This window comes from Brassica rapa, chromosome A03 (genome assembly GCF_000309985.2).
Source record: "Brassica rapa cultivar Chiifu-401-42 chromosome A03, CAAS_Brap_v3.01, whole genome shotgun sequence".
Classification (NCBI taxonomy): domain Eukaryota; kingdom Viridiplantae; phylum Streptophyta; class Magnoliopsida; order Brassicales; family Brassicaceae; genus Brassica; species Brassica rapa.
In genome coordinates, this window is record NC_024797.2 from 226603 (window position 1) to 253117 (window position 26515).

At 36.2% G+C, this 26515-nt stretch overlaps 8 protein-coding genes across 27 annotated transcripts; 7 read left to right on the forward strand and 1 right to left on the reverse strand.

Annotated features, from left to right (window-relative positions):
• The first annotated feature begins 1942 nt into the window (after positions 1 to 1942).
• Positions 1943 to 5129, forward strand: LOC103855446 (putative cyclin-D7-1). The gene is made up of 5 exons (XM_009132434.3): positions 1943 to 3520; positions 3910 to 3996; positions 4087 to 4381; positions 4506 to 4633; positions 4718 to 5129. Exons 1-5 carry the CDS (start codon positions 3263 to 3265, stop codon positions 4979 to 4981), a joined length of 1032 nt encoding a protein of 343 aa, XP_009130682.1. The 5' UTR covers positions 1943 to 3262; the 3' UTR covers positions 4982 to 5129.
• Positions 5130 to 5289: 160 nt separating this feature from the next.
• On the forward strand, positions 5290 to 5994 carry LOC103855448 (light-harvesting complex-like protein OHP1, chloroplastic). Its single transcript, XM_009132436.3, has 3 exons — positions 5290 to 5539; positions 5630 to 5752; positions 5829 to 5994. Exons 1-3 carry the CDS (start codon positions 5396 to 5398, stop codon positions 5895 to 5897), a joined length of 336 nt encoding a protein of 111 aa, XP_009130684.1. The 5' UTR covers positions 5290 to 5395; the 3' UTR covers positions 5898 to 5994.
• LOC103855447 lies at positions 5943 to 8348 on the reverse strand. 2 transcript variants are annotated; one of them, XM_009132435.3, is made up of 11 exons: positions 7916 to 8225; positions 7704 to 7830; positions 7540 to 7613; positions 7426 to 7472; positions 7202 to 7340; positions 6863 to 7100; positions 6709 to 6770; positions 6535 to 6635; positions 6397 to 6454; positions 6277 to 6321; positions 5943 to 6186 (listed from the first exon to the last, which is right to left on the reverse strand). In XM_009132435.3, exons 1-11 carry the CDS (start codon positions 8112 to 8114, stop codon positions 6008 to 6010), a joined length of 1269 nt encoding a protein of 422 aa, XP_009130683.1. In that variant the 5' UTR covers positions 8115 to 8225; the 3' UTR covers positions 5943 to 6007. The 2 variants fall into 2 exon arrangements, with proteins under 2 accessions (XP_009130683.1, XP_033143825.1); XM_033287934.1 differs by having other exon boundaries at positions 6277 to 6454; positions 7916 to 8348.
• Positions 8349 to 9063: 715 nt separating this feature from the next.
• LOC103855449 (thaumatin-like protein) lies at positions 9064 to 10179 on the forward strand. Its single transcript, XM_033287936.1, has 2 exons — positions 9064 to 9357; positions 9432 to 10179. Exons 1-2 carry the CDS (start codon positions 9291 to 9293, stop codon positions 10106 to 10108), a joined length of 744 nt encoding a protein of 247 aa, XP_033143827.1. The 5' UTR covers positions 9064 to 9290; the 3' UTR covers positions 10109 to 10179.
• Positions 10180 to 11553: 1374 nt separating this feature from the next.
• On the forward strand, positions 11554 to 13892 carry LOC103856818 (amino acid transporter AVT1E-like). The gene is made up of 9 exons (XM_033289023.1): positions 11554 to 11605; positions 11690 to 11904; positions 11994 to 12017; positions 12199 to 12692; positions 12769 to 12904; positions 12997 to 13168; positions 13283 to 13326; positions 13412 to 13474; positions 13558 to 13892. The coding sequence occupies exons 1-9, from the start codon at positions 11554 to 11556 to the stop codon at positions 13651 to 13653; spliced, it is 1296 nt and encodes a 431-aa protein (XP_033144914.1). The 3' UTR covers positions 13654 to 13892.
• Positions 13893 to 14146: 254 nt separating this feature from the next.
• Positions 14147 to 26112, forward strand: LOC103855450 (amino acid transporter AVT1E). Of its 19 annotated transcripts, none has more exons than XM_033287918.1 (23): positions 14147 to 15067; positions 15175 to 15446; positions 15544 to 15758; positions 15842 to 15865; positions 15978 to 16158; positions 16231 to 16450; positions 16541 to 16676; positions 16767 to 16938; positions 17043 to 17086; positions 17183 to 17245; positions 17384 to 20009; positions 20093 to 20125; positions 20211 to 20358; positions 20506 to 20638; positions 20803 to 22361; positions 22551 to 22622; positions 22704 to 22803; positions 22954 to 23412; positions 23517 to 23567; positions 23799 to 23942; positions 24264 to 25734; positions 25825 to 25881; positions 25954 to 26106. In XM_033287918.1, the coding sequence occupies exons 1-11, from the start codon at positions 14919 to 14921 to the stop codon at positions 17477 to 17479; spliced, it is 1572 nt and encodes a 523-aa protein (XP_033143809.1). In that variant the 5' UTR covers positions 14147 to 14918; the 3' UTR covers positions 17480 to 20009; positions 20093 to 20125; positions 20211 to 20358; positions 20506 to 20638; positions 20803 to 22361; positions 22551 to 22622; positions 22704 to 22803; positions 22954 to 23412; positions 23517 to 23567; positions 23799 to 23942; positions 24264 to 25734; positions 25825 to 25881; positions 25954 to 26106. The 19 variants fall into 19 exon arrangements, with proteins under 19 accessions (XP_033143809.1, XP_033143822.1, XP_033143820.1 ...); XM_033287931.1 differs by lacking the exons at positions 23799 to 23942; positions 24264 to 25734 and having other exon boundaries at positions 22954 to 23010; positions 23178 to 23310; positions 23402 to 23412; XM_033287929.1 differs by lacking the exons at positions 23799 to 23942; positions 24264 to 25734 and having other exon boundaries at positions 22954 to 23310; positions 23402 to 23412.
• Positions 19946 to 20861, forward strand: LOC117133045 (ankyrin repeat domain-containing protein 49). The gene is made up of 5 exons (XM_033289024.1): positions 19946 to 19970; positions 20093 to 20125; positions 20211 to 20347; positions 20506 to 20638; positions 20803 to 20861. Exons 1-5 carry the CDS (start codon positions 19946 to 19948, stop codon positions 20859 to 20861), a joined length of 387 nt encoding a protein of 128 aa, XP_033144915.1.
• Positions 22118 to 23252, forward strand: LOC103855453 (mRNA cap guanine-N7 methyltransferase 1-like). The gene is made up of 5 exons (XM_033289025.1): positions 22118 to 22390; positions 22551 to 22622; positions 22704 to 22754; positions 22954 to 23010; positions 23178 to 23252. Exons 1-5 carry the CDS (start codon positions 22118 to 22120, stop codon positions 23250 to 23252), a joined length of 528 nt encoding a protein of 175 aa, XP_033144916.1.
• Positions 26113 to 26515: the final 403 nt, after the last annotated feature.

Genomic DNA, 26515 nt, shown 5'->3' on the forward strand with positions numbered 1-26515 from the left:
TTATGCTCCTACCTATTATTTGGATATACCAAAAAGATGTATTATCTAATGAAGTTGATAGATAAAATAAGTAGCATAAAATAAGTAACTCTTACAATGTGTTTGTTCTTATTAAGTTATCATCATCACCTAACACGATCCTAAAAAAATTATTAGCCATCTCTATTTAAGTGAAAGAGCCAATTATATCTGCTTTGAAGCCAAATATGAATAAACACAGAATTTGCTACCGTAACCAAACTCTTTGTCAAACGCCTTCAAAATGTATTAGTTAGGCCTTTATATCCCAAGTAAAGTTTACAAATAAGAACATTTAATTCCTGATAAACTCATATTTCAGAATTTCTGTTTTATGTAAGTTTCTCAATAAATCGCTTACTAATTAAAAAACAAACAAAAGAGAGGGTGTGATATTTTTGAGAAATTTTCTCAATATTTGAATGGTTGATAATTTTAATTGTTAAAAACTTTATAAATCTTTTATCAATACTGATATTCTTAAATTTGGATTGCTTTACAGACTGCGTCCAAGTCTTTGTGGATTTGTATATAAAGTAGCTCGAAAATATATTAAAATAAATAAATGTCGTCATCCAATGTTGGATTTGATTTTTTGGTTTTAGCCAATGTTGGAGTTGAAAAATAGAATAAGAGACCGGTTAAATAATTGTTCCAAATTGTATCTATTAACATATTATGGAGTTTGACCTAAAATAGTGGATTTTCAAATGGATTTGTATATTTTTGTGGAGACGACTGAATAATTTCTCCATCCTTTAAAAATGAACTACTCATTAATACTATAATATGTTTCTTAGGAAAAAAATCATTTTAAAAATAGTTTATTAGGAATGACAAATTATCATTAGTTAAGTAAATAAACAAATTAATGAAAAAAAAATTAATGATAAGGCTTTGATTGCGAACATCAAAGCCTCAAGGTTTGCTTCATGGAAGTTGAGACTTTCCTTTCACATCTTTTCTTTCGTTCTTGTAAATATATATTTGTTTGTCTATCCTCCTCAATGATACATATCCTCTAGCTAAGGCTCTATTTACCGTCACGATTAATTATGCGTGGCAGCATACACAATTACACATCGCGTCACGTCATTATCCCTACCCATTTCTCTCTTATATATTATATCTATCCATTCACACAGCGATCACAAAACCATCAAAGCTTAGAAATCTGACAAGACAAAAAGAAAAATATTTATTTTGATCTTTACAGAGAAACGAATGGAAGGTTTGATTCCATTCTTGTACAAAGCCTTTGTTATGTATAAAAGAGAAAGACGCTTCTCGTCAGTTTTGTTCAGCGATCATCACTCTCCTTCTACCGCCGGTTATTACACGCGACTTCTCGAAGATTCCCCAGCTAGTTCTGGACCGTCAGATCTCAGGCTACTGGGACCAAACCGTCTTGCAATGTTGGAAACGAAGTCGTCTCCCAGCACCAAGTTTCTGCATGAATGATGATATATTACATATTTCCGCATATATATTTGGTTTGCATGGCATTGTGTTAATTGTATACAGACTGTTATTATATTTCTAAGTCAAAATTAAATTTTGTTAAACCATCAAAACTATGGTTGCTAAAGTGAATGTATACCGAATGCATTTATGTACAAATTATTTGCTCTGGATATGTATATACTCAAAACAAGGACCAGACCATAACTACGGTTTTTTTCTTTGAAATCTATTTGATTTTTTTTCTGTCAACCTCCTTTTTAACCTACAGCATAACAAGCTACGTAGAAAAGGAAAGCGAGAAGTTTCTTGAGGCCTAAGCAACTAATCAAAAATAAAGAAGCATCTTTTACGTTATTATTATCATCTCAGAAACCATTTGATTAACTAGTAACGAAATCATATTCTAAATTGGAATAGAGCAAACGTAACTAATAAAAGATAGATTGAAACCACAAGAATATCAAAAATAAAATATTGGTTGGTAACAAAAATAAGGAGGAGTTGCCCCGTTGATCTAAGCCAGGAATCGATTTCCCTCTAGTGCGAAATTATTAGTTCTACATGTGGCCACGCGGATATGGACCCATGTTTACGGCCCATTTGAATACTCAGGAGATGATCCATCCGTGGATTGCACCTCCAGCTGGGAATTAGGTTTGTGTCTATAATTGATCCGGGTTTAATTCTTTTTTAAGCAAAATTAAAAAAAAACAGAAATAAGGAAGTTGGTGCAAAAAAAAGAAATAAAACCCAAGTTAAAATAATTTATTTGCTGTCATGGAAGAGGTAGTTATGCAAAGGTCGTGGACTCACGAGGTTGGTTAGAATTAATTTGCCTCTGAAACATTTATATTTTTACACGTTTTTGTAACATGAAATCTCTATGAAGATAGTCAGTTAACCAATTGGGTAGAAAGCATTTACCGCGATTCATGTGGGACGGCATCTTCTTATTATATCCCTTCGCAACTATCTACACTCGATTAAAAAATAAAATTATATTTTTTCCAATTGTAAAAAAAAACATTCAAACTCTTTTCTAGTGTCATACCCAAGACAAACTCTTCTCTGGTGGGAAACAAATTGAATTTATAACCAAGGGACATCCATAGATTATCAAATAAAAGGGATAATTGCTATATATATATATATATATATATATATATATATATGTAAGAGTTTGTTTTGGATTTGCTGCTTAAATATGCTTATATTTGAGTTATAGGGATGGAGTTTGGTACTTTGATGTTACCAATGATCCTCATTCCTCATCAGTGTCTTCACCAGCATTTTTCTGTTCACATTTTAACCTAAACTCTTTAGATGGACTAGTTAATTTGCCAACTTGTGATGTACTTACCCAATATATTCGAATAATAATGCTCATGTGTTATATTCCAATTCTTCCTTTATTTCGGGTTTGGCTGATTCAGCTTAGTTTACTCACATGGAATAACCTAAGGATTCTCAGTCATTGAATTTTGTATTTCTCTCTCGTGTCTTCTTAGCTAAAAGCGGCGGTAATTAATTATTACCAGTGTCCGGCTAAACCCGGGTTATGCAAACACCAATAAACCGACGCCTCTTATTCTGATTGAACCGACGTATCTTTAACTTTTTTTTCTTCCAACTGTCTTTTTTAACTTCCCATATTCTTCTCCACTACTCTCTCTCGCTCTACCCATATATATACGTCAAGTTATCTCACTCTGATCCCATAATACTGTTCCGAGAGTGTACGAGTGAAAACCTTAAAACCGGTTTTAACTAACCGGTTCCAATGGATAATCTACTCTGCGACGAGTCATGGCTCTCGGATCCTTTAACTCCAGAGCCTGTACCAAACTTCCGCTTAAACATTCATGACGATCACGTGGTGATGTCTCCGGGCATAGATGCAGCGACGGTAGAGGAAGCCATTTCTATAGATTTGGAGAAAGAATCATGTTTCAGTAATCACGGACACAAGTTTGTTGAGTTTCTTGCTTCTAAGAAGTTAATCGATGCTAGGTTTCGAACAGTTCAATGGCTCATTCAGGTATATTCATACTTATTCTATAATTCTTTGGGTCCCCTTTGTTTTCAGGAAAAAAAATAGTTCGCATCTTTGGAGAATCTATCTATACGTGATATTTGGGACAAACCCGCTAAATATCATTAATACTTAACAACCCATATAATATTTAGGATAGGTAACCACATTTCTACTACCATAGAACGGCGGGTTTGAATTTCTCTTGATCAGACTTATTATTCTTTTTTTTTAAATGCCTAGTATCCATGTTTGTGGGAAGTATATTTCACTGGTAACCTATCCATTCCAACGAGTAGTCTTACTTTATGTAAATCGCATGTTTTTCAGAAAATAAATTCATATTCTAATAAACGGTTTTTATTGATGTTATTCTTGTTGTTGTTATCTCTCAGACTCGGAGTCGACTTAATCTTTCATTTGAAACGCTTTTTTCTGCGGCAAATTGTTTTGACCGGTTTGTCAATGTTATCAGCTGCGACGTAAGTATATGGATTATTAATACGTTAAAATTTGTACTGAACTAGATGAAGATAATGGAGAAATTAATATAAATATAACGACAATTGTAGGAATGGAGTAAATGGATGGTGGAATTAGTCGCAGTGACCTCATTATCGGTCGCATCAAAATTTAACGACGTTGCTTCCCCTTCACCTCAAGAACTTCAAATGGAAGGGCTAACTCATATGTTTCACCACAAGACCGTTCTTGAGATGGAACTCATTCTGTTGAAAGCACTAGACTGGCGTGTTAACTCGGTCACGAGTTTATTTTTTTCACAAATTCTAATGACCAAAATGGGGATAGTAGAAGGAGATATAATGATGAACCGAATCACAGAACATCTGTTAGATGATTTATGCGGTAAGAAGACCATATACAGTATATATATGTGTGTGAAAATTCATTTATTCATTTTGAGGATGTTTATTGTTGAGAAAGAAAGTAATATTATAAAACGATGGATCAATTCTGAATTTGGATGTAGATTTGAAGATGCTTGGATATGCACCAAGTGTTGTAGCGGTGGCGGCTATGTGGACTGTCTTAGAAGAGAAATCAGCTCTAGAAGAGAACTTTGGGAAAATTATGAATCTATTTGGACAAGAACAAAAGGTAAAATCAAATGTTAATTTTGCATGTATAGTAACATTAGCAATTGGAAATATTCTTACGAGTGATTTATTTTGATAATTGCAGGAGAACATTGCCAAATGTATCAATGTTATGAAATCTCGAAACGTTGAAAAGGGTTGGGGAAGAAAAATTAGTGAAGTGAAGAGTCTTGTGAGTGTGTTGCAGAGAGGTGATATGATGAACATGAATGATGTTTATCACGGCGGAGATCTTTCTGCCATTTTTCAAATTTTACGTTCCGAAGGAATCAATAAGAAGAGAGACAGAGATTACTACGAAGACAAGTTTCGTCCTGCAAAAAGAATGACATTTGTTATGTCAGATTGATTATCACATTTATGATAAGAGATGAAACCACATTTTTGAATAACGGAGAATAAATATGTTTTTTTTTTCTTTTACACAGATTACAGTAAAACTGTTATGTACTGAATAATGTATGATGAGAATTGTTAAATAATTTTTATTGTTCTTATTTTTTTTTGTTATTTATTTAGTATTTGAGGAATAAAAATTGGAATAAATACGCATACTAAAACAGAATGGAAATAATATCGCCAGAAAAAACATGATAAAATTGTATGAATTATCATCACCACGCAAATAATTGAGTATGGAGTAAACACGTGGCGAAAAATGAATGGATGGAAGAAACAGATCACTATATCCACAAGTTCAGTTCTGACTTGTGAAGAAGATAAAGACTGTTGAAAAGGTAAAGAAAATCTATTGCAGAAAAAGATGAGCTCGTCCCCGTTAGCGTCATCTCTCTTTCCATCTTCTCTTTCGACCTTGTCGGCTCATAAGCATGGCCGGAGCTGGAACTTCTGTGTCAGTCGGAAGGAACAGTGTCTTCGTGTTCGAGCTGCCAAGCTTCCGGAGGGGGTGAATCCTTTATTCTATTTTCCCACAAATCAATATCTCAAAACAAAACAAACAGCCTGCTGCGTGGTAATAATATAATCGTTTTTGTAGGTGATAGTGCCAAAAGTACAGCCCAAGTCTCAACCAGCGTTTCTGGGATTCACACAAACAGCTGAGATATGGAACTCTAGAGCTTGCATGATTGGTCTCATTGGCACTTTCATCGTCGAGTTGGTGAGTTTTCTTCACAAAAGAAGCTTTTGTATCAACGAAACTTATAAACTAAAGCTGAAACATTTTCATTTTACAGATTCTGAACAAAGGAATACTTGAGTTGATCGGGGTAGAGATCGGTAAAGGCCTTGATCTTCCTCTGTAATCTATTTTTATGAAATGTTAAACTTTTAAAAGCTTTAATCACACATCATAATGTAAAACTTGTTATATATGTTATCTTTTGGGATTCTTCACAACCAGTGTTAAGGCTTTTTAGAGGACACGAGTGGTTCTTGCATCTATGATGCCTACTTTACCTAATGGTTCAGAGAGAGTCAATGCTTCTGAAAGAGAGATACGTCTGTTTCTCCATGCAGATTCAGCCCATGATTTCATCTTCTCTCCTTCGCTTCTTCTGTTCTCTTGAATCAGTAGGAGCCCCGCATACCCTCCTGCACCAATCACCCACCAATCCAAGTTTTCTTAGCTAATGTCGCAATAAGTGAAAGAAAAAGAAAAGAAACAGATTTAATCTTCCCCACCTCTTGCTAGAGCCATTACCTCCTGAGTCTCCACGTTTATTATCCCTATAGTAATCAGCAAAATATATATGGTGAGAGCAAACGGTATTAATTTAGGGTTCAAGAATCTCTTCAATGTACCTTCTGTATCATCCAGTGGAGGTGCTTTCATGAGCTCCAATGCTCTTCTAAAGAGTCCCTGAGATGATGAAAAGAAACATGTGTAAGATGAGGAAAGTCTAATGCTTTGGAGTCTAAAGAAACTTTGTTGTTTCTGACCTCTTGAATCATAATAGAACTCGAGCGTTCTTGCTTTGCTTTGTTCCGGTACATGAGAGCTACTCCAGTTAAAATCACGCCAACCTTGGGATGACTGTGTCCTGATCCGAGTACGCACAGTATCCATAAGACTGGTGCATTAATTAAAATGAGTAGATGGACCACAGAATGTACCATAATGTGCCTCAGCGCTTGTCAATGCACTTGTCAGTGTTTCCTCCGCATCACCAAAGTTCCTAATAAATAGCAACACCAAAACAGAGTGACGAATGATATTACCAGAGGTGAATAATTTAGATTAGAGAGGACCACAAAACTCAAAGCTTACCCAATGTGTGACTCTAACTGCCCAAGAGCAAATGTGGCTGCTAATGAGACTGCTTTCAAATTCATATTACAAGAACTCATGGATTCCTTGGTCTCTGTCACTCCTTGAATTGCCTTTTGATACATCTCCTTTGCCATTTCGAAGTTTCCAGTGGCGTGCAAGAACTCACCATAAGAAAGAGCAATGTTACTACCTTTGCAGATCTCATGGTTCTCAAGTCCTTGAAACAAAGATTCGGCTGCATACACACAAAAAAAAAAAGACCTTACAATTAGGCTATACATGAAACTAAGGAGGATCAGATAGAAGAAAAGTAAAGCTTGAGCTGCTCTTCTCTACCAGATTCAATACTTCCTTTCACAAGCTCAGTGAGGCCTTTGATCGTTTTAGCTGTGGCAGCCACACCCTGAAGATTCTCATGGCCTCTCTCTTTAACCAGTTCCAGAAATTCATCAGCAACATTCAGTGAAGCATCATCCTAAACAGGTCAAATCATAATCAACTTTCTAACACAACCTCCCATATGTAACACACAAACTAAGTAGCACTGTTGGGATTTGAACCTGTCCTGACTGAATCAGAAGACCAACAAGAGCTTCCACAGCAACAACTGCCACAACAACAACCTTAACAAAAGAACACATATCCACAAAAAAAAGTAAAGGTTTTGGAAAAACCTCTAATAGACAAGGAAGAGAGGGTGAGAGACATGACTTGCTTGAGGCGTTCAATGGCCTCACTACTGTTCCCACTGTAAACCCACAAGAAACCAAACACACTATATATAATCTTAAGCAAAACATCAATCAGAGAGAGAGAAAAGGGTAAAAAAAGATGAAACCTTTCGTATAGTAGATCAGACATAGCGAGCAAGACTGTAGCTTTAGAGTCCTGAGAAACCTGATCATCGCTAGCTTGATTCCCAAGGCATTGCTCAAGCACTAGCATCCCTTGAGCATATGATTCATCTGCAATTTTTTTTTCGAATTTTGTCAGAACCATAGGGTTTAAGCGAGCATTTGAAATTCCGATGATCATTAAACAAATAAAAACCTGATCTTTGAGATCTAGCGTGAGAAAGAGCGTAATTGACCATCTGAATCGCAACATTGTTCGCGTTTGGAACGCTGATTTCACCGTGAATCAATCTCAACGGCGTCGCGTATCGGACTAGGCTGCTTCTAACGGGGATCGCGCCGCCACGAACCGTTGCGGCAGCAGCTCTTGCACATTTGGTAGCAGTGTGAATCATAATCGCTCGATTTACTCTTTATTGGTGTCCAGGAGAAAGAAAGGTTCGTCTATAGAAAAAACCTCAGCAGACATGGGACGGAGCTCTTCCTCGCCGTCACTAGCGGCGGTGGCCAATATCAATTGGTTTGGCCTATGGTTTAACCGGTACAATTTAAGTTTGGTTTGGTAATTAATTGGTTTGGTTCAATACACTAAAAATCCAATTGAATTATGTTTTATTTCGAAGAGTTTAAATGTTTAATTCATGATTTGTTCCCAAAAAAAGGAAAAAAAAAATCATGATTGTATATTGTTCCATGATTTTGTGATTACATGACTAGTTTATTTAATCTCTTGCAATATAACTTAGCTCTCTTGCAAGATGCTTATCTACCAAATGATGCAACCTCCCCACTATAAAAGATCAACAAAGTCTAGAGTCTAGTGACATTCTTGCCATCATTCTCTCTTGCTACCTTTTATGAGAACATGAAATAAAGAGAGTGTGATGATGATTTGTTTTGTGCAAATATATCCTATGTTTGAAAGAAAGCAAATCCCCACACTGAAGTTAAGCATCTATGCTCTTTTGCTGATTTTATCTACAAAGTGAAAAAGGTCATGGCAAAAGTAATAAATGTCAGGAAATACTAGCAAATGGTGAAAGTTTATACAACATAAAAATATATTATGAAAAGTAAACTATTAGAAAAATAGCCAATCTACAAATTACAAAATTTTAGATTAATTAAAAAAAAATTGAAGATGAAATTTCAGGACTAATATTTTACTATGGATTGAAGGATAAAATTTACGAATATTTTTACAATAATAAATTATTATTCTTTTTCTTTTAATCCTCCTTTAACCCATCCTTTTATTTGTTTTAATATCCTTTCTTTAAGTCATTCTTAAAACGAAAAGAGTACAAATAAATCTTTAAACTTTACAGAAGGCTCACAATCAAGCCTCCCTATCTTTTTCTCCCCCACTAATCCCATGAAAGACTCAGTCTATAAAAGGTCAGCAGTTGGCAGTTCCCTATACAACAAATCCACTTCACCATTTACACTCTTGCGACTCAAGTTTCCACCTCTTCCTCAACCACGTCCTTCTCCATTGCCTTTATTAATATTCTCTTCAAAAGAGCAAACTTTAGAGGGTGAAAGATCCCCAAACACAGAACAGAACAACAATGGCGAACGATGCAACTCTCTTCCTTGTCTTTCTCACTATCTCCGCCTTCTTATCATCCTTCATTGGTACCACATCTCTTAAAAATGGCGTCTTTATTATTTAGAAAATGGCTAAAAATTGTTTTTTTTTTTTTTTGCAGAGGGAGCGCAGCTTATACTAGTGAACAACTGCGAGGAGAGCATATGGCCGGGGATTCTAGGCGGCGGAGGCCAAGTCACGCCCAAAAACGGCGGCTTCCACATGGGAAGCGGCGAGGAGACCATCATCGACGTGCCGGACAAATGGTCCGGCCGCATCTGGGGTCGACAAGGCTGCACCTTCGACCAAAACGGCAAAGGCTCGTGCCAAACCGGAGACTGCAACGCCGGCTCACTCAGCTGCCAAGGAACCGGCGGCGTCCCGCCGGCAACAGTGGTGGAAATGACGCTAGGCTCATCCTCTTCGCCGCTTCATTTCTACGACGTGAGCCTCGTGGACGGGTTCAACCTCCCCGTGTCGATGAAACCCATCGGAGGAGGAGTGGGGTGCGGCGTGGCGGCTTGCGAGGTGGATTTGAATGTTTGCTGTCCTTCGGCGTTGGAAGTGAAGAGAGATGGGAGAGTGGTCGGGTGTAAAAGCGCGTGCTTGGCGATGCAGTCGGCTAAGTACTGTTGCACGGGTGAATATGCGAATCCCAAGGCTTGTAAGCCGACGCTGTTCGCGAATCTGTTTAAAGCGATTTGTCCGAAAGCTTACAGCTATGCGTTTGATGATTCGAGTAGTTTGAACAAGTGTAGGGCTTCTCGTTATGTCATCACTTTCTGTCCTCCTAAGTGAGGGGTTTGTAATGTTTATTGTTGTACGGTCTGGTTTTAGATTATTAAATGAAAAGTTAAACCATCAAAAAAGTAGCTATCCTTAACAAGAGATGGTTCATGCTAAGAATGTGATCCATAGTGAGTGAACCCAAGTGCTGTCTCTCCTCTTCAGCAGCTGAGCGATCTTCTTCTGACATGAAAGCTGATTGCTTTGATCCGATCTTCTAGAATCTGTCTCAGTTTTTCATCACCTTTCTCTATGCTCCGAGTTTTGTAGCAATCTCGCAGTCTTAGTCATTCTCTTGTAGAAGGAGGTAATGCAACAAGTTGAGAGCTTTCCTGATGAATGACAAAAGTTTGAGACTCTGCCTTCTTCAGTGGAATTCTTCAATTATCCGAGAGTAATAAGAGTATAGTTACCTTTGAAATCTTACACTATCAGACCCCAAAGCATCTTTCAAAGCTGTGACCCCAAAAACAAAAGGAGTACATTCATCAGACTTACCATAAATCAGAGTAAAACAGCCATTTGATCAATCTAAAGTATTAGGACTCAGAGCAGCTTACATGATATATTGCACCGAGCACCTGTGTTCGAGAATGCATATAATTGTAAAGTTCAACATCAATGACTCTAAACCATTGGCTTCCATAACCGACTACTGTTGACTTCGAGGGTGGTTGTTTTCAACACTTGTGCTTATCACATCTGCAGACTTTGCCCGGATACTAACTAGCATTGGAGTTTTTGAGGTCGCCGAGGAGGAGAGGTACTAATCCTCCAAGATCTGCCCATACACTCAAAAACGTACATGTTAAGCTAAGCATAAGATATACATAGTCACAAGAGATTCACCATTAATTAGCCATATCAATAGATCCAACATGATCCAGCAAGCCTACCAAAAAAACACAATAACTAACTCTTTGTTTTAGTAAAACAAATAAAAGAGGAAAATAATAGCTAAGAATTAACTGATAGGAAATAGATATTCGACCCTCAATATCTATCTTGAGAGGTGACATCATGAGTGACTTTCATCTCCTCAAGTGTTTGGTTTTATGGTCTTTGTTCTGTTTTTATTGTAGTTAAGCTATTTGTGTATTTGGGGATGCTTTAAGTTTCCTCTCCTGCTACCATGCTATCGTCCGATAAATCGGCGAAATGGCTTGATTTGTCCTGTAACAAAATGTTTCTTTTTAGTCATCACTTATCATGCTTGTGATACTTTCATTCCGTTTTTTTGATCTTATTACAAGGATAATTTATTCTAAATAGATGTTGTTGACCTGAATTCGAACGCTTCCGAGATCATTATCATTGGTAAACGTAGCAATCAAGGACAGTATCTGGATGGACAGTAACCTAGTGCTGGCAATTCCTGGTCCTGACAGATTTTTTATTTTATTTTCTAAAGATTTACTGACAAACTGTCATTGACTTCTTATATCACATGCATTCACATGGATTTGTTTTGGAAAATCCTTAAACCCAAGTTTATATTTTTCCTGCATGGTTTGTTATTCGTCAAAATTTTAGCTTCTTATAAAACCTATTATGTATGACTTCTAACTTATTTTATCTTTTTCGTGGTTGTAGGAATCAATGTTCTATGTGGAGTAGCTTTACTTACAATGCCTTATGCAGTGAAAGAAGGAGGATGGTTAGGGCTTTTCATACTCTTCTCCTTTGGCGTCATAACTTTCTACACAGGTATTCTCCTTAAGAGATGTCTCGAGAATTCACCTGGAATCCACACTTACCCGGACATTGGTCAAGCTGCATTTGGCACCACAGGACGCATCCTTGTCTCTGTAAGATTTTTAAAATGAATCTCAAGAGATCATGGTGACTTTGGTCGCGTGTGTGTGATCCTAACTTTAGATTTTAAATTACATTTCAGATACTTCTTTACGTGGAGTTATATGTAAGTACCAAACTCTTTTCTCATGTTTCTTTCTTCATTGACACTTCAATGTGTTTCCACGTTCCTTTTCCATTGCATGTGTGTTTAACCGGTTCTATTAGGCCGAATTTGGACCAGTTAGTTGAGTCCATCACAAATTCACAACATCGTTATTGACACTATTCTATCTTTTTTTTTCTAGGCATCTTGTGTGGAGTATATAATAATGATGAGTGATAATTTGTCTGGGATGTTCCCAAACACATCCTTATATATCAGTGGACTATCTCTAGATTCTAAACAAGTTTTCGCCATTACCACTACTATAATTGTTCTGCCCACTGTCTGGCTCAGAGACCTTAGCTTATTGTCCTATCTCTCAGGTTCATTCCTCCTATTTTCACACAAATATGTTATAGATTTTATCTTCTTAATAAGTCCTGAGAGATGTTTGTATATTGATTTTTTTTTCTTAGCCGGAGGTGTCTTCTCTTCAATCTTGCTTGCACTCTGCCTCTTTTGGGCTGGCTCTGTCGGTGGAGTTGGATTTCACCTGACCGGAAAAGCTCTCGATATAGCAAACTTACCCGTTGCAATCGGAATTTATGGGTTCGGTTTTGGAAGTCATTCTGTTTTCCCCAACATTTACTCATCCATGAAAGAGCCTTCCAAGTTTCCTCTTGTGCTTCTCATCAGGTAATAAAACACCTGCTTGTAACGCAAGAAACCTTTAGGTTATATATCATTAAATATTAATCTTTGCTTTATACAGTTTTGCGTTTTGCACCTTATTTTACATCGCTGTAGCGGTTTGTGGATACACGATGTTTGGTGACGCGATTCAATCCCAGTTCACACTGAACATACCTCAACATTTCACCTCATCTAAAATCGCAGCATGGACAGCGGTTAGACAACTATCAAACCAACAAACTAGTATCTTCTTCACATTACGCTCATAGTATTTTTCATCAATGACTTTCAAACTTTTCATATGTAGGTCGTTACACCAATGACGAAATACGCTTTAACCATCACTCCAGTCGTGCTAAGCCTTGAAGAACTCATACCGTCTTCGTCAAGAAAGATGAAATCCAAAGGTGTCTCTATGCTTTTTAGATCCGTCTTAGTTCTCTCCACTTTGGTCGTTGCACTCACAGTTCCATTCTTCGGTAAGCTCTCTATCTCTATCACTCTCCCATTAGCTAGCTTCTTTCTCAAGAAACCTATTTCTTGAAAAAAATAACACGTTACTTACCTCGTGTAATCAAAAACGTTAATTACAGCTACTGTCGCGGCTCTGATCGGATCTTTCATCGCAATGCTTATAGTAAGTTTCCAATCAAACAAATCAATCTATTTAGTAATTAACGATGAAAGCACGTTTTTGACGATTTTGGTTTTCGTCTTCTCAGGCGTTAATATTCCCGTGTCTATGCTATATGAGCATTATGAAGGGTAGATTAAGTAACTCTCAAGTAAGGACACAATTAAATCTTCAAATTGTCTCTATTTTCATTGTTCACAGAAAATTTTGACTGCAAAATGTTTTGGTTTTCAGATGGGAATTTGTATTTTCATCGTCATTATCGGCGTTGTGAGCGGTTGCTGTGGGACTTACTCTGCAATCGCTAGATTAATTGGCGAAATGGCCTAAACGGTTTTACTCTTTCTCGAGAAACTTCATCAAAGAAAAGCAAGGAATACAGGATGGGATACCTTCAATAGAATAAAACCAATTTTTGCCAACTTTTAAAGATTTCTTTTGCGATTTTATTTTATTATAATAATTTAAGTACTCTACGATCGAGTGCTATATATATATGATATAATCATACATCACGTTCAGTTTTTGTTTATATTAATATCAGTTTGTGTCATGCATCTATTTTAGTATTTGCTTGTGTCATTATTTGTGGAAAATGGAGAGGATGTTTTGGAGTTAAACAGACTGCTACATCTATTATCACAGTAGATGTGTTGTCTCCGGTAATGAAAATGGAGAATATGTACTTACGGGAGTTCGACAAGCATGAGTTAGTTGTTTTCATTAGTTTTTCAAATACAGCTACGCTTTGTGAAAGTGTGGAAACATTAAATATCAAGATCTACCTACACTTCTATATTATTGACTGCATGCATGACAACGCATACACAACCCTATTTTCCGTTACATGTGCAATTATAAATCTAAAAATAACTTTGCATGAAACGTTTTCATTATTATTGTTATTTTTTTAAATAAGCCCCTGCGATAATTAACCATTAATTTTGTATTATACTAATTCTATATGAACATGGCGGAGTGGAATGTTCGTGTCAATATTATAATCCCTTCTTCTGTGAAATGTTGCTTCCACTCCGTGGCCATCAGATTAGGCATTAAACATGCACACTTTCTCTGTAAAATAACAAGAATTTAACAACAAAATCTTTGGGGTTAAAGTCATATCTACGTTTGACAAATGTCCTAACGCCTCATGTACTTTAACATAATCTCTTATTGCCACATATAATGTGGCCTAACATAGTCGTATACTCGTGTATATGGCACCAAATTTTAGCTTAACTATATATTAACAAAAAGGTTATAACTCCCGTTAGTGGGGTTCTAAAAATGTCACGGTGGTGTTCAAAGGCTACTTGTGCCACTTTCTCATTTCTAGAAGAAGATTTGCATTTACTGGGTGGATCCGCTTATAACATAGACAAAGAGAAACACGTCTCTATGCACCCCCTTAAATGATTCCTTTTTTTAAATAAAAAATCTACGTTTTGGGAAAGAAAAATAACATTGCGAAAAGTGAAAACTATCACAGATTTTGAGATACAGCTATAAGTCTATAAGAGTGCACTTCCACCTTAGGTTCATAGCACTCCCTTCTTCTCCGCCTCTTCGTTGGTTTTCGTTACAAAAAGAAGATGAAGCAAGAGGAGCAAGAAAGGGAAGATTTGTATCACACAGATGACGATGAGGACGAAGAAAGCCAAGCCTATAGCTCTGTTCCGTCGACTCCTTTATCTCGTAACGACTCCAATAACGATGCCGTTCCATGGCCTCGGAGTTATCGGTAATTAAATCATAAATATTGTTCTGTTATTTTGTTTGTTTGTAAGAGATCTAAGAAAAATCTTATTTAGATGATTTTTTCTTTTCTTTTATTGGTTTTATTTTCAGACAATCTATGGATTTGTTGACTGGAGTTACACCTCCTATTAGCACAAATCTTGTGTCTTCATTTCGCAAGCGGAGACAAAGCTCTGCTTTTGGTTCATTTGCTTCTTCCTCAAGCAAACAGTCACTTCTCATCGACAAAGATGAGACTCAAAACTCTATTGTAACAGCGATCAAATCATTTATTGATTCTCACCTCAAGCTATCAGTCCCGGATGATCTTTCGATTCCACAAGAAAACCGCAAGTGCACTATATCTCAGTCCGTAATAAACGGTAATCAATCAGAAGTTTCTCAAACTGACTTTTAGTTTGGTCTTTTTTGAGTGTTTCTGCTAGTGCATCAAAAACAATAAACTTCTATTTGTTGTAGGAGTCAATGTTCTATGTGGAGGAGCTTTACTTACAATGCCTTATGCATTGAAAGAAGGAGGGTGGTTAGGGCTTCTCATACTCTTCTCCTTTGGCGTCATCACTCTCTACACAGGTATTCTCCTCAAGAGATGTCTCGAGAATTCACCTGGAATCCACACTTACCCGGACATCGGTCAAGCTGCATTCGGCACCACTGGACGCATACTCCTCTCTGTAAGCTATCTCTGCCTTCTTAACAGATCATCATAACTTGTGTATGATCCTAATATGTTTAAACATTTCCAATTACATTTCAGATATTTCTCTACATGGACTTATACGTAAGTACCAAACTCTCTTTCACGTTTAGGGTTAATTAGTCCAAAAACACTTATACAACACAAAAAAATATTTTGATTGAATATTACTGAAGCTATTTTCTTGTATTTGTAGGCAACTTGTGTGGAATACATAATAATGATGAGTGATAATATGTCAGGGATGTTCCCAAATACCTCCTTATACATTGCTGGAATATCTCTAAACTCGAATCAAGTTTTTGCCGTTACCACCACTCTTATCGTTCTTCCGACTGTTTGGCTTAGAGACCTTAGCTTATTGTCCTATATATCAGGTTCATCTCCTAAATTATTTGATCTATTTTGTCTCCTAAGAGTGACTTTTCATTCATTTTTCTTTTTAATAGCCGGAGGTGTATTCTCTTCAATCTTGCTAGCCCTTTGCCTCTTTTGGGTCGGATCTGTAGGCGGAGTTGGATTTCAACTTCAAGGACAAGTTCTTGATTTAACTAACCTACCTGTCGCTATCGGAATTTATGGGTTTGGTTTTGGGGGTCACGCTGTTTTACCCAACATTTACTCATCCATGAAAGAGCCTTCCAAGTTTCCACTGGTGCTTCTCATGAGGTAGAAAGAACCATTTCTTTTGCTACAAGAAACCTCTAGTTAGGGTTTATTTCTATCCCTTGTGATATCATGATATTATTCATTTTGCAGTTTTGGGTTTTGCACGCTGTTTTATATCGCTATATCGGTTTGTGGATACACGATGTTTGGTGAGGCGATACAATCACAGTTCACGTTGAACATGCCTCAATATTTCACCTCATCTAAAATCGCGGTTTGGACAGCAGTAAGATAAAGACACAACTCATCTCTTCCTCCACTTTATGCTCATAATGTTTTTCTTTTCTCAGTTCATTCTAAATTGTTATAATATTAGGTTATTACGCCAATGACAAAATACCCTTTGACGCTCACTCCAGTCTTGCTAAGCCTGGAAGAACTCTTACCTTCTTCGTCAAGAAAGATGAGATCCAAAGGTGTCTCTATGATTATCAGAACCATCTTAGTTCTCTCTACTTTGGTCGTCGCACTCACAGTCCCATTCTTCGGTACTATTTCCCTACCTCTCATTCCTTCACAACCTAACTTGTTTCTCAAGAAACCATTTCTAGAAAACAATAACATCCGTTATCGGAAAAAATGTCAACTGCAGCTACTGTCGCGGCTCTGATCGGATCTTTCGTCGCAATGCTTATCGTAAGTTTCTGCAAGAACAAAAAAAAAAAATTTTGATATATCAATGATAAAAATAATGTTCTTGACGATTTGTTTTTTTTTTTTTCGTTTTCTCAGGCCGTAATATTCCCGTGTCTCTGTTATCTAAAGATTATGAAGGGTAGATTAACTAACTTTCACGTAAGAATATGATTCTATATGTTCAATTTTTATTTACGTTTTTAAGTTCAAAAAAAAATTATTTACGTTTTCATAGTCAATGCTTCACAAACACATAAACTAGCTTAGCTTTGATTTATAAGATTTTCGTTTTTTCAGATGGCGATTTGTGTACTCATCATTATCGTCGGCGTTGTGAGCGGGGTCTGCGGAACTTACTCTGCTATTGTCAGATTAATCGCCGAAATGACTTGACTGGTTTTGCGGGATAAGGAGCATATTCTTTCTTGAGAGAACTTCAACCAAGTTTTTATTTTTAATATTTGCTACTAGTTTTCTTTCATCCAAGCGTTATTTCACAGTGTCGCGGCTTAAGGTATCTACAGATTATTTTTTTTTGTTGTAACACCGGTATCTATGGATTATACACTATATTACGTTCTTTATTTTAGAAAAAGGGCTTACTATACTATATATAGTGCTGGGCAAAACCATAATCTGATGTGGAAATATATCTCCAAATACCATATGCTTATCTAAAATTGACCAGTGACATTTTGGGTAGATTATAAAAACGATGGATACGTCTAAACTCGCAGTGACCATACACAAATACTTTCTCGAAGCTCGATCTTATTTGCTAAATAATTGAACCGGATGAATGGTAGCTTCTCTTCTTCTTTTTTTTTTTAAACATTAGTAGCTTCTCTTCTTCCAAGTCTAGTATCAACTCCAACACAAGACACGGCTCAAGGATTTTACACTTGTGATTCAGCATGTGGCCTTAACCCAGCAGGTTGACTTGTACGATAATAAACAAAGAAAAATAATTCGTACGTTATCTACAAAGTCAATCGTACCGAGAGTTTAGTTGCGGTGGAACATGAAAATAGTCAAATGCTGAAAATGTACGTCGAGATAGATGAGTTAGCGTATGCGTATCAATTAAAATTAAATGTGAAGCAACAAACAACTAAATGAATAGTTTCATGTTACTGTTTTCCTAATTATGTTTTTAAACCATTAATAACGGTCACCGACTAGTTGATAACTTGATATGTACGCAATACTAATAATTATGCATATATCAACTTAGAACGCATTTTTCTTAGATAAAATAATATTTTTTCTAACAAACTCAAAGTCGACCGCTGTTTGAAGTAATGTGGGGGTTTCGATTGTACATAGGAAAACACCAAACTAGTGCTGGGTGTCAAGTGGTACGGACGAAGTGAGATCTAAGTATTTCTTTGCTTCCAAAATTACCCGAAAATACTAATTGCACATTTGCACATGCATTTCTCTTTACTATTTTCTCGTAAATTAACGGGTACTGATACTTAATCAACAACATGGATTAAAAAATTAACTCACATGTAGTACAATTTATTAAGTGTCGTCTAATGCGATAGATTATTAGTCTCTAATAGTTTTTTTGGTATAGGATGGGATTACAAATTTACAGATTTACATCTAATTCATACGATATATGTGTAAACAGTGTAATTAAAATACAGTTTGACAAATCGACTAAAACCCAACAAAATTGTGAAAACATATCGTAGTTAGAGATATACATATTTATACTTACGTTCCTTGAGATCAATTTTTTATAGAACTATTTCTCAAAAAAAAAAATTTTATAGAACTAAAAAATATGAGCTATTGACAATAAATCTAGCCACATGGATATAGTGGTCGAATATTTTAAAATTTTATATAAAGTTATATGATATATATATATATATCGTTTTAGTTGTCAATATAACTCGTTTTAGTATATATTTTATATGATGTAATATTCTCTATTTTTTTCTTTATGCAGTTATGTATCAGTATGAATTTAAAAACATCTATTTTTTTCTTTATACACCACATTTTGAACAAACATGCATGCATACTTTTTTTTTTTTGAAAACGGTCTACAACATGCATACATAGTATCCTTACAACCAATGAAACACATTTATAACATGCATACGTATTTTCTTTATTACCGTTTCTGACGATACAACATACATACATATTGGATCGGATCGGAGGGTTTAATTCATGTGAGATTTCCAATTTGTCACCCAACTTGCAAATTGACCAAAGGAAAATGCATCAGGTGCCCATGTGCGCACCATGTGTGTATGCTATCATTTTGCTTATGTATTATAATAAAAATATTATTAACTGACTAACAATGAATACAAAATGTTGCATTTGAGTGATGTTTGGTATTTATCGTAAATACCAAAATAACAATAGTAGCAACTGACTAACAATGTATTGTTAGTCGATGTTACTTCTTAGCTAGATATCACAAAATAACAATGAGATTGCATTTATTAATTTGAGAAAACAATCCCCAAAACTTCAAATAAACTGCATTCTACAAAACAGTTATCAGTTTTAGCGAATTCGCCATATTAATACCACCTTTGATTAAGTCTGACTCAGTTCTATCCCTTTTGGTTGTCAAAAGAAAAAAACTATACCGATTACTGAGAAAAAAAAAACTATACCACCTTTGGTTGATTAGATAATCAGTTAAGGTCAGTCTGACGCAGTTATAAGAGCACCATTAACGGGGTCTTTTAAGCCCGTCTCTTAGTGTTTTCAGAATTAAAAAAAAGGAAAAATAGCAATTACCTGAAACTACGTCTCTTAATCAAGCAAAAGAAGAGACGTCTCTTCTCGCTCTCTCTATCGTGAAGAAAGAAGAAAGAAGAAGCCATGGCAGGAGTAGGACTTTTCTGGTGTAATCTCTTCATCTCCTTTCCTCTGTAAATCCTCCCAGGTTATCATTTTCTCATTTTTTAGGGTTTAATTGATTTCTCTCCAATCTTCCGAATTCCTTAGAGCTTCTTTTCGAATTTGCAGATGTTGATGATTTCTACTCTCAATGCGATCCGGGTAAGTCTGGTTTAGCATTCAGGACAAGAAAGTTTTGGTCTTTTTTGTTTGGGAGATTTGATTTGATTTTTTTTTGTTTGTGTAGAGAAGGAGAATTTGTGTTTGTGTGGACATCCGAATGAGTCGTGGGAAGTGAATCTACCGGCGGAGGAAGACGGTCGCGAAATCTCTGTTTCCGAAACGAAGACAGCCGCTCCCTCCTCCTTGTCTCAGCTTCGTTCGGTCATTCGCAGGTTTGCTTCCTTTACCTCAAGTACTAAATAAAATCTATAGTTAGACAAAAGCATTATGGATTGTGTTGTTGCAAGTTTGTTAGCGATTTGGGTTTTACAAAGGAGAAAAAGTCATATATTAAAAGCGTATGGTTGTGGGATTGGCAGATAGTGAAGTTGCTATCAAGTGTAGATGAATCAAAGACTGTAATCAATAGTAAGGATGATGAAGGATGGGCTCCTCTACATTCTGCTGCTAGCATAGGCAATGCAGAGCTCGTTGAAATCTTATTGACTAGAGGTTTGTGTTGCAATCTTGTTAGCTTCCTTTAAATAAGTTTTGTGATCTTGTCTCACCCACTGTAGTTCGATAGATTTGTTGCATATAAGTTCTATGTTAAAGTTTGTTGTTCTTCTACTCATTAACGTTTGATGATGGATTTGTTTTTTTTTGTCTGTGTTCAGGTGCTGATGTGAATGTCAAAAAACAATGGTGGTGGCACTGCTCTTCATTATGCTGCTAGCAAGGGATGGTTGGAAATCGCTCAGCTTTATTTTAAATCAGATGAACGTGTGCCTACTGAGTTGAAGAAAGCAATCATGCAAGCCCGAGGGGAGAAGAAGCTCACCCATTCCAAACTCGCTCAAGTACACTACTTCTCTCTTCACTCTGTCTCTTTTTTTTCTGAGTTTAATAGTATCCATTGGTCTTATATACTCTAAAACGTGAAATCATGCTCCTCCCTGATTCTTATATACTCAACTAAACTCTTGTAAGGTTGATGTAGTGTTGGATTTGCGATGTAAAGAGTTTGTATACTGATTTGATTTGCAATGTTAAAATTTTTGTTTTTAAGAAACCCTAAATAAGAAATTAGCATTGGAGTGAAAAATCAATGTGTCTCTTAACTAAAGTTTTTAATTACATTTAATTATTAAAATATTCATTAAGAGACTCAAATGGGTTTGTGGGTTAATGATGCTCTAATCCTCTTTGGGCTAATACGGCTACTATTCCCGATGGAACTACAATTTCAGCAAAATATTTGAAGTTACTTTTTCAGACTTGAGTCCGTAACTTTTTTTTAACCTAACGAATAAGTAAAATTTTGATGACGAAAAGGGTCAGAAGATTTTTCTTTATTGCTTTACAGAAAGCCAGAAACAAGAATAAGTACCAAAAATGGAATAGCTAATGCCACAGATGATTTCAAACTTCAAAGAAAAATGGAACATAATGTTCCGAAAGAAAAAAGGAACAATTATAATTTTGTAAGGTAGTTTTTCGTATTTCCTTAGATAATTTTAAAATATAATTATACTTTCAGATAAACATATAATTATCACGAAATAATCATTTGATGTTTTCACATATCTTTTATAACTCTTAAAGAAACACTGTGCACTAATTTAAATATATAAGTGATGAAATATGCACATATACACGATTATTACGTCGGGATCTAACCTATACTAAAAGGAGAATATATTGATCAGATAGCCTGTCCACGTCAGCTCTAAAAATCTACCAATAGTGTCATCTGTTTTTGCCACGTAAGACACAAAATTAGTATTCACGAGCGTCGATTCCTTTGGTCTTCTTCTTCGTCGTTTCCTCTTCTCCCTAACCGATCAACCCTAATAAACATCTCTAACTCTTCTGCAATCAAACCTCCACTAACCTCATTAATGGCATTGTTTCGCCTTCATTCCTCTGTAATTTTTCATAATACTCTTCTTTGGAGTTTAATCTCAATCAAAACTTTTTGTGCTCTCTACGATGAATCCCAACGGCGAATCCCCTGTTTCCGGCGATCTTATCTCCAAGAAACCAAACGGAAAGGACGGTGTCTCTTCCGACGAACCGATCAAATGTACTGGCCAAAACGTGGTCTCTTCCGCCAAAGCTGTCTCTGGCGATCCTCTGTCAAAGAAACCAAACGGCAAGGCCGTTGTCTCCTCCGCCGAGCCCATCACACATAGCAGCGGAACCGGTGTCCCTAAATCTCAGCCTATATCTTCATGTCCGTCTCTTCCTTACCTTCCGTTCAACGTTTATGCAACCTAAAACTCCAACAAACTCTATGTATCCCTCCTTTTACAATCAAAGCTTCATCTGTTTTTAAACCGAAAACACCTCATCCCCTAAAAACATTTTTATTGTTTGTTGTTTCATAATACTGTGTCTAATGTACTGCGTTTGTGTCTAACAGGGTGGTGATTTGATCAAGTGGGTCAAGGCAAGGATCTGGTTATACGTTGTAATCGATATAGCTGAAGGATCGGTATGTGTTCTCTGTATCCTGTATTTTTCTTGCGCTTTTTGTATCTCTCTATATATGATGTAACACTTTTATGCGTGACAGATTGAAGATTGTCGAACGCGTTATAATGGTGATGCAGACCAGCACCAAGTCGTAAGAAGTTCAGCTTTCCTCCCGTTTATTATGTGGGGATTGTTTTGAGGTATAAGCTCCTTGAGTAGTAGTTTAAACACGCACAAATTCTTGACATGATACTATTAGATACACATGATGTAACAGTCAACTAAAAAGTTAAATTTCTTCTGTCGATTTGTCAATCTTGAGAGTGGAAACTGCATTTCAATGGTTGCAGGTAGAACTAGACAAGATTCTCGAAGAGGATGCCCCTATTGTTATCTGCAGTTGCCAGGTTTTAAATGTTTCATTTAGCTGTTTCTGCTCAAGATAACATGGTTGGTGAGGTTGTTCCAAGATAGTTATTACAGACTGATAGATATGTTGAAGTTTGTTTTATGCGTTTGGTGGAATGAGGTGAATGGTGTAGTTAAAGATACTAAAGTATTGTTTAAATTGTAGTTTGATATGCAATACTCATGGACTACTGAGGCACGTGCACGACGGGCTTTGGCAATGTCTCAGCTCTTCTTCTGAGGCGTCTTTATCGGAACAATGCCTGACGCCAATGTTATCATTAAAAAACTCCGACGAGGTTTCTTTTTTTTCCTTTGCTTAACCTTCTGATGTTATAAACATTGAGTTGTGATTCACGGCTTCACACTGATCTTATTATACACATGGAGTTTCTCAAAAGGTATTTACTTCTTAAGTTTTTTTGTAACTTTTACGTACAAAGTGCTTACTCCTTATACTTTTCTCCTTTTTCGATTCTAATGATTATTCTCCTTTGTGGTTCAGAAATTCAAATCTAGCAGCCCCTTTGGTATCGAATACGTCTTTCACCTTGAGGTACTTAAATTTCTTGAATTCACTTGGTAGTCTACCGCAGAAACTGAAGCATTGTAGAATAAGCTTTAGAGGTACTAAAAAGTAAAATGTAACAATCCGAACTTTAATGATAGGATGCTGTTGATTGCCCTGAATGGATTGTCCTTTAACATCTTCAAGTCTTTAGCCGAAGAAGTAAAAATATATTCCTCCTCTCTATGTTCAAGTGTTTGTACATTATGTATCATTCAGGTTGACATTATCCCATGAACAGTATGATCTAGAGTTAGTGTTTATGAAGAACTCACACGAGGTTGTCCATGAGTATATGAAAAAAAGAGTTCGTTAAACTCATGAGAAGGCTTGGTGCTTTGGGTGATGGTAACCAAGACCAGAGTAAGTCTTTGTGTTTTGATTCTAACCAAATTTGCTATAGAAACATAACTATTTGGTTGGGACCATTTTATATTCAGGCACGTTATTGTTAGTTTATAATTGAGTTTGGTATGATTACATAATTAAATTATAGAGTAAATGTAAACCCAATGGGTGCGTTTGTAAAGTCGTGACGTGTGGGAAAAGTCACAAGTAGTAAATTACGGTTACATAAAAAGTCTATATAAGTGACAATGTTGTCTTATGTAAATTTTGTCAATAATAAAAGAGAAATTTTACAAATGTATTTTGTTCTCTTTATTTTGTCCAACATGGTATCAGAGATTATAAGATTCAAGGGCCAATTGAATCACAAAAATAGCAAAATCTGCAAAGAGTTCTAGAAGAAAAACGAAGGAGTGTATTAAGATAACTGTTATCTTAAAAACACAAGAGATGTTACGGTGGATGGAGAACGGTGTTTCCAAATCCAACGACACCAAGAAAACGGGACGTCAAAGGAGACGTGATGGTGATCAAAAGAAGACACCAAGCAAGAAAGGAGGCTGCTTACCTAAGAGAAAAAAGGGAGCGGGAACCGAATAAGACGTGAGGAAGATCACGCATGTCACAAGATGGGAAACAGTTATAGAGATAACCGAAGAAGACGATGGAGGGAACATTGCAACAAATGATTCCTATTTCCGATAGGGATGAGTACGATTTGTGGCGTACAGATGACGAGCATCTTCAGACCAGAAAACTGGGAACGGTTGTGGAACAAAGGATTCCGATCGACCGTTGATGTGATGTATGTAAGAAAATACACAATCACATGAAAGCCTACTGTTGAAAAAGACAAAGTAAGGCGAATCAGCACTAATGAGAGTGGTGTGGAGTCTTTCGTTAAAGACGACTACACAGGAGATGCTGCATGTTGGAAGAAACAGAGAAAGCCTACTCGGCACAAGAAGGATATGCTTACCTATAAGTGAAAGGAAGTATTAGTGATTGTAGAGACAACCGGAGAGGACGTAAAAAATATTCACGCACAACAAAAAAAAAATTTAAGGAAGATGTAGAAGATTAGCGGGAAAAAGGACCCTAAGAGTCACTACATCAAGAAGAAAAAAAAACAATTGACAAGAGAGTGTCAGTTGTGCAACAAAGAAGAAGGTAAGAGAATTACCTGTATGGTGAACGAGAGTCATCAAAGAAAGTGTAGAGGCTGAGGAGGATGGACAGAGTTTCCATTCGCAACCATCTGCAAAAGAAAAGGAACTGTGGTTATGAAAGCGATGCTCAAGGATTTGGCTAAGGAGAAATCAAGATCAAATTTGTGCTAGATGATATTGAGAAACCAAAGAGACTACGGTTTAGGCCAAGTTGATGGTTGTGTAAAACCAAACAAACACAGGTAAAGAAGACCAAGGTAAGGTTCGGAAAACCAAGAAGACCAAGGTTAGAGAAGACCGAGTGGATGGTCAAGAGAAGATAAAAGAACTACGGTGAAAAATCCGAGGTGATGGTTCAAAATTAGTGTGGCACAAATTGATATCAAAGAAGATTAAAACCAAAGAAGAAAGGCAAACGCATGAAGTTGAAAATTAGAGCACCAAGTTATGAAGATCAAAAAAGGATCATTGGTTTAAGACCGAAACTCAATTAAGGGGGAGTGTTAGTTTATAATTGAGTTTGGTATGATTACATAATTAAATTATAAAGTAACTGTAAACCTAATGGGTGCGTTTGTAAAGTCGTGACGTGTGGGAAAAGTCAGAAGTAGTGTCTTACGGTTACGTAAAAAGTCTATGTAAGTGACAATGTTGTCTTATGTAAATTTTGTCAATAATAAAAGAGAATTTTTACAAATGTATTTTGTTCTCTTTATTTTGTCCAACAGTTATCAGCTTATGAATGGGACGCTGCATATCTATACCTATCTTTTGTCTTGAGGAAGGTTTGCCTTCTTTCTTTCATCATCTTTTGATTTTCAGTTCTTTCCTCTTATGTATCAGGTATGTTTTAACAGAGAGGAGAATCTGATGGAGGTCAGAGGAGAGTAGGGAAGAGGAAGAATGGGAAAATGAATTTATCTAAAGACGATGTTTTATATATTGACAACGAAAGTGTAAAAGAGTGTAACTTTACTCAACAGAGAGTGTCTTAAGACTCTGTTTTCATCTCGCTTTTTGTTTAGTTTAGAAATTATGATCCATTCATAGAGACAGAGGACGAGAAACCGCCTAATAATATGGTAGTCGTTGAACACTTACGTTATCAAATGTGCTAGGCTTTAGCAGAAAATATCATCATGATTCTTATTACAACTCATCACTTTGTTTAACGGGGTCCACTTTCTTTTATTAGTATTGTTAACCGAAAACTATAAATGACTAAACTAAGACCAGTTTAAATTTCATATATATCTGGACTATTCATATATTTTTATGTCCAAAATCCTGAAAACTGAAAGAAACAAACCAAATCAAACACCCAAAGACCCACCATGTCTATATGTATTGATAATATTCAGAAAGATCTAATGTGTTGGTGGTTTTCACAAACACCTGGAAGGTCCACTGTCTGACATA

Bases quoted from the DNA above. Each gene is read 5' to 3' on its own strand.
- LOC103855446 (XM_009132434.3), top strand. From the start codon at position 3,263: ATGGATAATCTACTCTGCGACGAGTCATGGCTCTCGGATCCTTTAACT. The intron at 3,521-3,909 runs GTATATTCATAC...GTTATCTCTCAG, and splicing joins CAGTTCAATGGCTCATTCAG to ACTCGGAGTCGACTTAATCT. The intron at 4,382-4,505 runs GTAAGAAGACCA...ATTTGGATGTAG, and splicing joins TCTGTTAGATGATTTATGCG to ATTTGAAGATGCTTGGATAT.
- LOC103855448 (XM_009132436.3), top strand. From the start codon at position 5,396: ATGAGCTCGTCCCCGTTAGCGTCATCTCTCTTTCCATCTTCTCTTTCG. The intron at 5,540-5,629 runs GTGAATCCTTTA...TCGTTTTTGTAG, and splicing joins CTGCCAAGCTTCCGGAGGGG to GTGATAGTGCCAAAAGTACA. The intron at 5,753-5,828 runs GTGAGTTTTCTT...TTCATTTTACAG, and splicing joins GCACTTTCATCGTCGAGTTG to ATTCTGAACAAAGGAATACT.
- LOC103855447 (XM_033287934.1), bottom strand. From the start codon at position 8,114: ATGATTCACACTGCTACCAAATGTGCAAGAGCTGCTGCCGCAACGGTT. The intron at 7,341-7,425 runs GTTCAAATCCCA...TGACCTGTTTAG, and splicing joins TTCTGATTCAGTCAGGACAG to GATGATGCTTCACTGAATGT. The intron at 6,187-6,276 runs GTGGGGAAGATT...TGATTGGTGCAG, and splicing joins GGTAATGGCTCTAGCAAGAG to GAGGGTATGCGGGGCTCCTA.
- LOC103855449 (XM_033287936.1), top strand. From the start codon at position 9,291: ATGGCGAACGATGCAACTCTCTTCCTTGTCTTTCTCACTATCTCCGCC. The intron at 9,358-9,431 runs GTACCACATCTC...TTTTTTTTGCAG, and splicing joins CTTCTTATCATCCTTCATTG to AGGGAGCGCAGCTTATACTA.
- LOC103856818 (XM_033289023.1), top strand. From the start codon at position 11,554: ATGGATTTGTTTTGGAAAATCCTTAAACCCAAGTTTATATTTTTCCTG. The intron at 11,905-11,993 runs GTAAGATTTTTA...ATTACATTTCAG, and splicing joins CAGGACGCATCCTTGTCTCT to ATACTTCTTTACGTGGAGTT. The intron at 13,169-13,282 runs GTAAGCTCTCTA...CGTTAATTACAG, and splicing joins ACTCACAGTTCCATTCTTCG to CTACTGTCGCGGCTCTGATC.
- LOC103855450 (XM_033287925.1), top strand. From the start codon at position 14,919: ATGAAGCAAGAGGAGCAAGAAAGGGAAGATTTGTATCACACAGATGAC. The intron at 15,068-15,174 runs GTAATTAAATCA...TTTTATTTTCAG, and splicing joins CCATGGCCTCGGAGTTATCG to ACAATCTATGGATTTGTTGA. The intron at 15,447-15,543 runs GTAATCAATCAG...TATTTGTTGTAG, and splicing joins ATCTCAGTCCGTAATAAACG to GAGTCAATGTTCTATGTGGA.
- LOC117133045 (XM_033289024.1), top strand. From the start codon at position 19,946: ATGGCAGGAGTAGGACTTTTCTGGT. The intron at 19,971-20,092 runs GTAATCTCTTCA...TCGAATTTGCAG, and splicing joins AGGAGTAGGACTTTTCTGGT to ATGTTGATGATTTCTACTCT. The intron at 20,126-20,210 runs GTAAGTCTGGTT...TTGTTTGTGTAG, and splicing joins CTACTCTCAATGCGATCCGG to AGAAGGAGAATTTGTGTTTG.
- LOC103855453 (XM_033289025.1), top strand. From the start codon at position 22,118: ATGAATCCCAACGGCGAATCCCCTGTTTCCGGCGATCTTATCTCCAAG. The intron at 22,391-22,550 runs GTTTATGCAACC...TGTGTCTAACAG, and splicing joins TTCCTTACCTTCCGTTCAAC to GGTGGTGATTTGATCAAGTG. The intron at 22,623-22,703 runs GTATGTGTTCTC...TATGCGTGACAG, and splicing joins TCGATATAGCTGAAGGATCG to ATTGAAGATTGTCGAACGCG.